We start from the raw sequence: 11561 nt of genomic DNA, 5'->3' as shown, positions 1-11561 counted from the left end.
AGGCTCTGGTGGGGGTGTTCAGCTGGCTGGGGTTCAGGGTGCTGAAGTGTGAGGACCAGACTGGGGAGGACATGAAACGAGTGATGGAGCTCTTAGCTTCGCTGAAGCAGTTACAGGACCTGAAGCAGTACGGTGTCAAGGAATGGTCTGGCAGTCAGTTCACTGAGCTGGAGGAGCTCCCTCATCATGGCGACGCGTTTGTCTGCTGTATCCTGAGTCACGGGGGAGAGGAGGGCATTTGTGGAACTGACGGAGGACACATACCCTTCCAGGACACCCTCAAACCTTTCAACGGCCAGAACTGCCCAGCACTAGTCACCAAACCCAAAGTGTTCTTTATCCAGGCCTGTCGGGGGAGCCCGAATCAACCACCAGTGACAGTGACCCTCACTGAGGATGAGGAGGGGGAGTTGCAAACAGACGTCAAAAAAACATATACCCTTCCAATATTTGCAGATTTCCTGGTTTCCATGGCCACTGTAGAAAACTTTAACTCCATCCGGGATCCAACAAAGGGGACCTGGTTCATCCAGTCTCTGTGCCGCCAACTGAAATACGGCTGCCCAAGGTTTGGCCTGATTACATTACCCATACTCAAATGTTAGCGCACATTATCAGTACTTCCGAAAGAGTTCGCGGTCTGTTCTGTGTTGAGTGGTTATATTCACGTTAGTTAAATGCTCATGTCCTTATTGTGTGTTTGTGTGTGTATCCTACTCCAGGGGAGATAACATCGATGCTATCCTCATTAGGGTCAATGCTGACGTCTGCCAGGAGGAGGGGACTATAAAGGGTGTGCTGGTCAAGCAATCACCAGAGAAAGGATCCACCCTGAGGAAGACTCTTGTCTTCCGCCCTGCTGACACCACACCAATTTCCTAATGACCTCTTGATGTTACCATGGGTTCCCCCTCACCCCCTGTATTTGTCACATAGGCCACTAGGTAGCAGTAGCTGTAGCTGTAGCATTAATCCTCACATTTGACATTTGTGACCAGAGAGAAGTTACTCCTGGTCTCTTTATTTAACTGTTCACTATTTACACACATTTTATACCGGTCAGTCAGTTTTTGAGTTATCCAGCAGATAACAAAAATATTTTTCACAATGGAATTGTATTATCTAGTTGTAATTCAGTAACCTTACATAGTAAAGAATGCCATCTCTTCTGAATAAACTATGTGAGAAAGCGATATGACCAGACCATTTTGCTAATCAAAATAATTGAATATGCTCAGATACTGCATATTACTCAGAATCAGAATCGTATTACATTCCAATTCCTAGCTGTTTGTCATCCTCTGGGTTTTAGCCCCGAGGCTTCGGTACTGTTTCCCCGACGGCAATAGCTCAAACAGTTTCTGATTGGGGTGACCGAGATCCCTAATAATCAAGTTCTGCCTCTGAAGAAGGCCCCTATAGGCCATAAACCAAACTTTTTCAGCCAGTAACTTTCTACTCAAAGATGGCACTTCATAAACCAGATGGAACAGTTGTAAGAACAGAGGATTCCTGATTACTCTATATCTCAGTCTATTATATTTACTTGATTTAAAGTTTTCATCCATTCATGATGTTTCATGGTTTTACACGTTTTCTAATTTCCTACAACTTCAAATCTCTTTTTTACCTGAAAATAAATCTATTTTAATTAAAAAGTTAAAGTGTGTTGAAGTGAGTTTTTTTTGTTATCATGTTTCTCAAAAATAAAGAAGAGTAATTACGGTACTTCATTTAATTGCGCAAATATGAAATATTTACGGTAAGAGCGATCTGGGTCTGAAGAGTCGTTGCCAAGGCAACCCTTGATATTCATGGTCGTGCTGCCTGCAGAAATAGAAACGAGAAATGTCTCCAGTTTACAACTAAGCTAATCTCACTGAAGACCAGGTAGCTACGTGTGTTATTGGAGTCTTTTACGTTTCTTTATGAATGCATTAAAATAATTATTGTCCTATTACCAGTATAGATTTAGATTACCTGGAAACTTTGTCCAGCTAGCTGGTTCTGTAGCTAACGTTAGCTAAGGAAAGGTGTGTGTACCATTGATAATAGTGCATGTCTTCAGGTTAGGTCTTAATTAAGACGACTTAAGACATCTTGACAGACAAAATGTCTTATTTTGGTTAATTAAGACATCTTAATACATCTCAAGACAAGGTGATGGCTGGGTATGTAGTGTAGGCTACAGTTCACACGGTCATTTGTGTGATTCACTTGTCGAAGTGAGACCTCGGCATGGAGGATACAACCGCGGAGGAGGCTGATGAGTTGAGAGCTTCAAGCGAGGCGATCGACTTTCTATCCAGCATTGGTGAGTTTATCCAGTAGTACCAAACTCATCGTGACGTTAGAATTATAAGGTTCTATCTCAATTTTTGGTCAAAATTGAGTTTTTTACATAATCTGATCCATTAGGTGTTTATTAATGCCTGTGTGGTGTTATTTCTAAAATGTTGACATTTCTGAGTTAGTAATTCATAAAATACAAAGGTTCCATCTCACAAAACATAATGGAATGCAAAAACTTTGACGCTCAATATCTCTGAACTACCCTAAACGGAGATAGAACCTTATCATTCTAAGCTCACCATATGGTAGTGGCAGCTCTGTCGCCCAAGAGCGGGTGGGTTTACCGTGTGTGTGCGTGTGTGTGTGTGTGTGTGTGTGTGTGTGTGTGTGTGTGTGTGTGTGTGTGTGTGTGTGTGTGTGTGTGTGTGCGTGTGTGTGTGTGTGTGCGTGTGTGTGTGTGCGTGTGTGTGTGTGTGTGTGTGTGTGTCTTTGAGTGTAGGGGCGGAGGAGCTGCAGCAGTGTTTGTTTGCAGACTCTCTGGTGACGGTGTCTGAGGGGGGCAGAGAGTTGGGAGAGTTCAGTGTGACAGTGGAGCGGGACAGTCGAGGGGAACAGCCATGTCTTCTGCTGCACGCTCACAGCCACGGGGCCATCGACAACACACCCTGTGGGACAGCCATCACTGGTGAGACTGGGGGGGGGGGACGAGGGTAGGGGAAGGTGATGGTCTCTGCGAGTATGCATGAACGCCTCTGCCTCCTTCTAACAGCTTACCTGTCCATGAGCCTGGAGACACTGGAGCAGAACCATCACGAGTATGTCAAGGTAATCCAGTCCAATCCGGATGACATTTTCACATTTCATAAACATATAGTGTATTCAGTGATCCATAAGGTCAAAGTGTGTATTGAATTCTGGGTCCTGTCTCTCCATTGGCTGCTGGGTTGGATGTTCTGTTCCTGCCCCCCTAAACTCCCATCACTCCTGCTCTCAGCTTCAGGACCACCAATTGGACAGGAAGTGTCACATGGTCCAGCGTGACGGACAGATGGTGGTCAACAAAGTCACTACCGTGGGAGAGGTGAGAGAGGATATAAACAGACAACAATATTCTGTCACTCCAGGCCCCTAGGTTAGAGCTGATGATAGGTGACTTTTTAGCTGCTGTGCAGTCAGTATGTAAAATGTGTGTGTGTGTGTGTGTGTGTGTGTGTGTGTGTGTGTGTGTATGTAGGAGGTGAAAAAGCAGAGTGTGTGCTATCCTCTGTCCTCTCTAAACGGGTTAGTAACTGAAGGTTCTAACCTGCTGCTCCTGCGGCTGCTCGCTCTGAGGAAGAAAGTTCCGGAACACATGACTTTCATCTCCTTCGACATGGACGCACACATCTCCACCTCTAACTACGTGAGTGTTAGAGGTGTGAGAGTGTATACGTGTTGATATTTGCATGCATATTTGCATATTTGCATATTTGCATGTGTGTGTGTGTGTGTGACCATGATATGTGTGGTCTATCTGTGGTCAGAGGGAGTTGGGCCGGAGGCAGCAAGTGGTCGGAGATGCGGGGGTTGAGGTGTTTGGAATTGAGCGGACAGTTGACTCAGTGGGGGGCATCCCAGCCACGTGGCACTGCTACTTCCTGCCCGATGGGTAAGATGATTGCATCACTTCCTCCTGTTGATTGACCAGTGTCATCGTTGCATCATAAAGCAGGTCACAACATCTGCCCAGCGGTGTGATGTAGCCATAAGGACCGTCTTGTGGCTCTCCCTGGTTGATATTCTGCTTCTGTCCATGCAGGCACCTGGCCACCCGAATGCAGGTGGGCTCTCCTGTCACCATGAGGCTACTGCAGCTGCCGCCACCAACACACTCAGGTGCACACACACACACACACAATATAATTCTGCACATTACTGCATTTACGGCGGCAGTTACGACGGGTGTGCGCTTAGATGTTTAGAATGGTGCGCTCCGGCAGAGGACACATTCTATTGATGAATTGAAGAGCTCTGAATGTCCCCTGATATGCTATGCAATTATGTAACCGCCTCTTTCTTTGTGTGTGTGTGTGTGTGTGTGTGTGTGTGTGTGTGTGTGTGTGTGTGTGTGTGTCAGAGGTGAGGGATGATAAACCAGTGTTTGAGAAAAGACCTCTGGTGTGGGAGGAAGACATGCAGATGTACTCCAAGTTCCTCGACAGAAAGGTAACTAACAGGTTCCATGACCCAGATACTATACATCTCTGTCCTCAGTACTTTTTCCTAGTTCCCACCCTAACTCCCAACTGTGTGCGTGCGTGTGTGTGTGTGTGTGTGTGTGTGTGTGTGTGTGTGTGTGTGTGTGTGACAGGAGGAATTGAAAGCGGAACATTTGTCATATCTGCGGCAGCACCCAGAGCTCCGCACCCTCATGGCTGACTTCCTGCAGTTCCTGTTGCTGAGGAAACCAAGTGATGTCTTTTCTTTTGCCAGAGAGTACTTTCTCCTGTTTGCCTCCCGCCGGCCACCAGGGGGGTCCTTCACTCCTCACCCTGAGGCCAAACTTTAAATAGTCTTCAATAGTCTACAGTGGCTTCCTCTCCTCATCTCATCTTCCTACCAGAGAATTACTCCCCTAGGTAATAGGCTAGGTGCACGATCTCCACTACTTCCTGAAAGGCACCTTGCATGAACATATCCTGTCTCACTCTATTGGTTTAATTGATTAATCAGCTGTGCACTGTGTGTTCCAACAGTTTACAGCACAGCTGATTAATCAATTAAACCAATAGAGTGAGACAGGATATGTTCATGCCAGGTGCCTTTCAGGAAGTAGTGGAGATCGTGCACCTAGCCTATTCTTTAATGTTAGTGCAGATGGAGGAAATGAAAAGAGGAGATCAGAGTATTGAGATGCACCCCAGTAGTGTTCTGTCATGTTCTCCTCCTCTCCTGACTGATGGCTGATCTGTTCAAAGTGATTAAAGAAGTTAATGTTCAGCTGTGTGATGTCACTGATTTGATTTGATAAGTTTTAATAAAGCATAATGTTTTATTTAGTTCATGTTATTCTGTAGTTTGTCGGATTCTGATGATTCTGTACTACAAGCATATCTACAATTCGTGAGCTTAGAATGATAAGGTTCTATCTCCGTTTAGGGCAGTTCAGAGATATTGAGCGTCAAAGTTTTTACATTCCATTATGTTTTGTGAGATGGAACCTTTGTATTTTATTAATTGCTAACCAAAAAATGTCAACATTTTAAAAATAACACCACACAGGCATTAATAAACACCTAATGGATCAGATTATGTAAAAAAAACTCAATTTTGACAAAAATGGAGATAGAACCTTATAATTCTAACGTCACGAATTGGAGAGTTAGTTATTTTTCCCCGTTGCGTAATGTTTCTGTTTAACCAATCAACACGATCGCTGCTGTCGTCAAACCGAAAGTAAACCGGAGGTAAAGCGACCGGCGAATTGTCGCTCTGACAAAAATAACATATTTGTTTTTACTCGTAGGTAAACTGTATATTTATTTACTGTCTTGGTACGTAACGTTGTTATCTGTTGAGAAGATTTTGCTCCTAAGAAAATAAGTAAAGGTGAGTTTTTCTCCAGTTGAAAAGTTTTCCTTGAGTTTTATTCCTGCCTGCCTAACTTAGATTGTCCTGCTCAAAACTGTTAGATAATAGATCGTTTTAGACTATGGTACTCTTGGAGGGGACACTAGAGCAATTAGTATTCGCAAAACCTCTTTCTAATAATATCGATTCTCTCTGGTATTCGCCTCGATTGCTATGAGCTGGTGTCATTACAGTAGCCTATGTCCTAGACATCTGAAGTACTGTAACTTATGGAACCATTAGTCGCGAAAAGGAGATGAGCCATATAATAGTTCCAACGTGTCCCGTGACCGTCTGTGGCAAAACATGATCAGACACGATGTTGTTCAATAGTTTTCTGTAAATTCCTCCATCCTCCCTCTTTCCTTTTCTTTTTGTAATCAATTATTTATTGCAAAACAGTACACATGAAAAACTCACATTATTACACCAAACAAAATAAGTGTCTGTCCTGAATTCCCCCCCCCCTTATCTCCCCCCCCCCCCCCCCCCACTATAAACACATGAGTAACCCCCCCCATGGCGATAACATCCCTTCCACCACCCCCCCCCCCCCCCATAGTTCTTCATTACACTATATTTGGTATATCATACAATCATAATAATACAACAATTACAGGTTAACTTCACATACAACACAGCCTACAAACACAGTCACTCCATCAACTCTTTTCTTTTTCCTTTTCTTGAATATTCTCAGACCTGTCACGTTTTGTCAGACTGGCAGAAACAAACACATACAGGACACCTAGTGTCAGTGACATGGGGGCAAAGAAGTACGGTAGACATGATCTTCAAGCCTCCCTGAGGATCAGTTCATCTGATCCTCCCCTTGCCACCTTGTGTCCTCCTCCTCATCTCCCTCCCCCTCCCCCTTCTATTCTCTCTTATAGCTCTTGCAGTGTGTGTGTGTGTGTGTGTGTGTGTGTGTGTGTGTGTGTGTGTGTGTGTGTGTGTGAGTGTGAGTGTGAGTGTGAGTGTGAGTGTGAGTGTGAGTGTGAGTGATGAACTTGCTTCTGCTCTCCCGTATCGATGAGGAGCTGGACTCCTCTGAAGTGGCATCTCTATGCTTCCTGTGCCGAGACGTACTCAACAGGAAACGCCTGGAGACGGTGAGTCATTCTCTTGGGCTCTGTCCTGTCCCTGATCTTTCTCTAGCCTAGCTCCTACCTCCTATGTGTTGATTGATTGATTGATTGAGAATGTTTATTTTGGTTAATTCATAATACAGTCAGATATTAAAAATGTACACAGTCACAATGCGTGACACCAGGACCAAAAAGGTCCTTATTGCGCCTACCCTTGTTACATGTATGATTTTTTTTTCATGAGTGCATAATCAAAACAACAACAACAACAACAACAAAACTTACGCATCTTAACAGAAAACTCAAAAGTACCAAACAAAAAACTATATTAATGCGCCTACCCTTTTTACATTAGTGGTTTTCCCCTTATGAGTGCATAATCAAGACATAGAAACATTTATAAACAAAATTTTACTCTGAAAAGACTGGATGGACGCTAATGTTCAAGTGGGTATCTGGTTAAGTGGAACAAGACCTCCAGTGGAGTGTCTGACATACTACTTTTCTGTATCTGTGTACACTGAAGCGCTAAATGGGAGTCCTATTGATACACGTCTTTGTCCCAATGCTCTAAAATGGCTTCCCATCCTCATCTCCTGTCCTCCATAACCCATTATTCTGTCTGGTGTGGCTCCAGGTGAGGGATGGGCGTGGCCTGTTCCTGAAGCTACAGGAGAAAGGTCTGCTGGAGAACCACCACTTCCTGTCCCACCTACTCGACACCATTGGTCGGGTCGACCTGCTGAACCTTCTGGAGAGTGACAGCAGCCAACCGGAGCTGTCACCACAAACAGATGCAATTCCAGCTCTCTCAGAGTACAGGTAAAGCACTAGAGATGTATTCATCCTATAGTAAGCATCGGTATCGGGCCAATATTGACCTAAAATGCTGGATTGGGAATCAGAGATAGGGAATGCTATTTACAGATTCGATACCATGGCGCAAGCTGTTGTAAAGCGGCTGCTCAGCTGAGATGTCACACGAGTGCACTGACAACATTAACAACCATGTCCGTGGTCTGGAATGACTTAACGCTTAAGACAAGACACCAGTAAAACTGCTTGTTGCGACATGTGCAAGGTGAGTGTTTCAAAGGGTGTGGCGGTAGCATTTCACATTTAAAAATGGCCCTTTATTTGGATCAGTGTCGGGCCGATACTCAAAGTTTGGTACTTGGAATCGGTATCGGCAGCGAAAGAGCGGTATTGGCGCATTCCTAGTAAGCACACCCAGCCAGTACACCTACGTATATGTGTTTATGCATTCATTTCAGCACTGTTGTCCACATGTACAAACAATCCATTTACCGCCAATCTATTATTAGTCTGTCTTCCTCTTTCTCTCTACCCCACTCTCAGGAGGATGTTGTTTCAGGTCTCTGACGATATTACTCAGGAGAATCTGACTAAGATGAAGTTCCTCCTGGGTGACAAACTGGCTAGAGGACGACTGGAGCACTGCACTGTAAGATAAGAACACACGCAACACACACATCATGTACACCCTCTCACACTCAACCCACCGCAACTCACACTCAGACACATCTCTCTCTCTCTCTCTCGCTCGCTCTCTCTCTCCTCTGTCATGAAGACACCATTGGATGTGCTGGCTGAGATGGAGAGGCAAGGACTGCTGTCAGAGGAGAGACTGGAGGACCTACAGGGAACACTGCAGGAGTGTGATAGTCAGCTGGCCTGGAAAATACAGCAGTACAGAGCTAGTAGGAATACACACACACACACACACACACACACACACACACACGCACACACACACACACACACACACACACACACACACACTCAAGACCTGAAGAGTTCTCACCATTCTTGATTATTTAGATGCAGTTACAGAACAGAACATGTGGATGTTTACCAACAGGAACAGGGAGCAGTGTGTCACAGCAGGAGTCTTTTGTTCCCCCAATTCGAAACCGGCACCTCCAGCCAAGCCCCTCTCCTCGAGTCAGCATTGACCAGGTGTGTGTGTGTGTGGGGTGTGTGGGTGGGGGTGTGTGCGTGTGTGTGTCTGCGTGTGTGTATATGTGTTAGGTGTGTGTGTGTGTTGGGGGGTTGTGGGTGGGGGTGAGTGTGTTTGTGTTGGGTGGAGTGTGTGTGTGTGTGTGTGTGTGTGTGTGTGTGTGTGTGTTTGGGGGGGAGGGTGTGTGAGTGTGCTTCCCAGTGGATAACTAACTCTCTGTCTTCCTCTCTCAGAGGACGGACTGCCTGCCTCAATCACTACAGAGCCTGTCTATATCAGAGACACAGCCCAGCCGTAAGAGACACACTCACACACACACACACACACACACACACACACACACACACACACACACACACACACACACATAGAGGTTTCTTATATCACGCCCCCCTTCACTATCTTCAAGCTACACAACTATTCCTCTGATCGAGACCTAAAAGAGCACTTCCTGGTTCTTGTACATGGAGGCTGATGGCTGAGGCTGCAAATGTTTGTCGGCAGCCTCCCTAGTTGAGAAACATTGCTCAATCACACAAACAAACACACACTTTCAAATCAGTATCTCAGGTGTGTTTTTGTCTCTACACTAGGCGTGCCTTCACAGACCATTGAGGAGAGGCAGAGTTTGTACTCTGATTCCCAGCCGGACTCTTGTCCACAAGATCAGGTAACCTCTCCCACAATGCACTATTTTACCCTGCCCTGTGCTTTTAAATCCATGAGGGGGAGTAAATGAGAGCGCACATCGGGGATATGTGTGGAGAATGGGTCTACAGTGTGTGTGTGTGTGTGTGTGTGTGTGTGTGTGTGTGTGTGTGTGTCATGCAGATGAACAACTATGTGCTGACCCATAATCCTCGAGGGGTGTGTTTCATCATCAACAACCATCACTTCTCCGGCTTACGAGACCGATCGGGGACGGAGCAGGATGAGCGTAGGCATCTTCACCATGTCATTTATCCTGGGCTGAGACACAGAGACACTCCTACTGATGTCATGATAATAATAATAATAATAATAATAATAATAATGTCAAAACAAAACAAAAACAACATCTTCCTTCTTCTAGGCCCAAGCATAGATTACTTTGTCTTGCGATGACTCTCTCTTTCTCTCTCTCTCTCTCTCTCTCTCTCTCTCTCTCTCTCTCTCTCTCTCTCTCTCTCTCTCTCTCTCTCTCTCTCTCTCTCTCTCTCTCTCTCTCTCAGGGGCTGTGCGTGAAGTGTTCTCCAGGTTGGGGTTTGAGGTGACAGTGCATAGTGACCTGACGGAGGCGGCCATGCTGGCGGCAGTAAGGGAACTGGGAGGGAGGAGTCACGCACAGGCGGATGCTCTGGTGAGCTATGATGTCATTACTCCTGGATAAATGAATGGCAAAACATTCTAACCGAATTCCAGCTGTTATAACCGGATTTTAGAGCCTAATGATGAGCCTAGTGTTCAAGAGGATCTGTGAGTGAGTGAGTGTGTGTGTGTGTGTGTGTGTGTGTGTGTGTGTGTGTGTGTGTGTGTGTGTGTGTGTGTGTGTGTGTGTGTGTGTGTGTGTGTGTGTGTGTGTGCGTGCGTGCGTGCGTGTCTAATTCCTCTTGTTTGTCCTAGGTGGTTTGTGTGCTGTCCCACGGGGAGAAGGGGTGCGTCCTCGGGACTGACGGGGGGCGGGTGCTCCTTAGCAGCCTCACTGACCCCTTCACCAGCGGGCGCTGCCCCTCCCTGGCAGGAAAACCCAAAATGTTCTTCATCCAGGCCTGCCAGGGCTCAGAGTTACAGAAGGGGTCCTCCCTGCACGCCTCTCCGAGGCAGGGAGAGAGGACGGAGGAGATGAGGATAGAGGCAGACGACGCGGACGACTCGGTCCCTTATGCTGCAGACTTCTTGATCGGCATGGCGACGGTGGAGGAGTGCAAGTCGTTCCGGAACACTCGGCATGGTTCCATCTACATCCAGGAGCTCTGCAAACAGCTGGAGAGGGGAGCAGCTAGGTGAGATGGGGGGGAGGAACTAGGTGAGATGGGGGAGGGGCTAGGTGAGATGGGGGAGGTGTTCATGTGTTGTTGTTTTAGTTTTTTCTGACCTATGTACTGTGTCGTGTTGTGAAGTGTATTACTTCCTGTTTCCTGTGTAGTGGGGAGAACATCCTGTCGGTCCTGACGCATGTGAACCGTGAGGTCAGCCGTGGAGTTTATGATGGAAACAAACAGATGCCTGAACCCAAATACACGCTGACCAAGAACCTCATCCTTTCCTTCCTCTGAAACACCTGATTGGTGTGCAGCGCCTAAACTAGTCCCGCCCTCTGCTGAGATTCACCTGACGGCTCACCTGGCTGACCTGTCTTAATCAATGATTCACATTTGCTTGTTCTCATCAGAGAGAGAGAGAGAGAGAGAGAGAGAGAGAGAGAGAGAGAGAGAGAGAGAGAGAGAGAGAGAGTGTGTCTGTCTGAATTATCGTTTCTCATGAACTGGAAACATTCATCTGTTTTTCTTAATAAATGCTGGATATAAATATATGTCTCTTGGCTAAAATACTGTAACAACACTGCAACACACACACACACACACACACACACACACACACACACACACACG

General features: G+C 46.0%; 2 protein-coding genes across 2 annotated transcripts; both read left to right on the top strand.

Moving 5' to 3' along the window:
* Positions 1–2238: 2238 nt before the first annotated feature.
* catip (ciliogenesis associated TTC17 interacting protein) lies at positions 2239–4840 on the top strand (the record flags this gene model as incomplete). The annotated part of the gene is made up of 9 exons (XM_080547036.1): positions 2239–2314; positions 2792–2977; positions 3062–3117; positions 3287–3373; positions 3527–3694; positions 3816–3940; positions 4091–4167; positions 4409–4497; positions 4643–4840. The coding sequence occupies 9 exons, from the start codon at positions 2239–2241 to the stop codon at positions 4838–4840; spliced, it is 1062 nt and encodes a 353-aa protein (XP_080403162.1).
* A 937-nt stretch (positions 4841–5777) lies between these two features.
* Positions 5778–11465, top strand: casp8 (caspase 8, apoptosis-related cysteine peptidase). Its single transcript, XM_080546627.1, has 12 exons — positions 5778–5880; positions 6795–7013; positions 7627–7811; positions 8349–8454; positions 8581–8710; positions 8872–8969; positions 9204–9264; positions 9564–9640; positions 9802–9907; positions 10182–10309; positions 10573–10952; positions 11096–11465. The coding sequence occupies exons 2-12, from the start codon at positions 6906–6908 to the stop codon at positions 11223–11225; spliced, it is 1509 nt and encodes a 502-aa protein (XP_080402753.1). The 5' UTR covers positions 5778–5880; positions 6795–6905; the 3' UTR covers positions 11226–11465.
* Positions 11466–11561: the final 96 nt, after the last annotated feature.

Source organism: Nansenia antarctica (assembly GCF_963989245.1).
Source record: "Nansenia antarctica genome assembly, chromosome: 16".
Classification (NCBI taxonomy): Eukaryota; Metazoa; Chordata; class Actinopteri; order Argentiniformes; family Microstomatidae; genus Nansenia; species Nansenia antarctica.
The sequence above is the reverse complement of the archived record's forward strand: the minus strand, read 5'-3'. Positions and strand labels throughout refer to the sequence as shown.

Coding starts and splice junctions, on each gene's coding strand:
- casp8 (XM_080546627.1), top strand. CDS start 6,906: ATGAACTTGCTTCTGCTCTCCCGTATCGATGAGGAGCTGGACTCCTCT. Junction 7,812..8,348: donor CCAGCTCTCTCAGAGTACAG/GTAAAGCACTAG, acceptor CCCCACTCTCAG/GAGGATGTTGTTTCAGGTCT. Junction 8,970..9,203: donor CTCGAGTCAGCATTGACCAG/GTGTGTGTGTGT, acceptor TTCCTCTCTCAG/AGGACGGACTGCCTGCCTCA.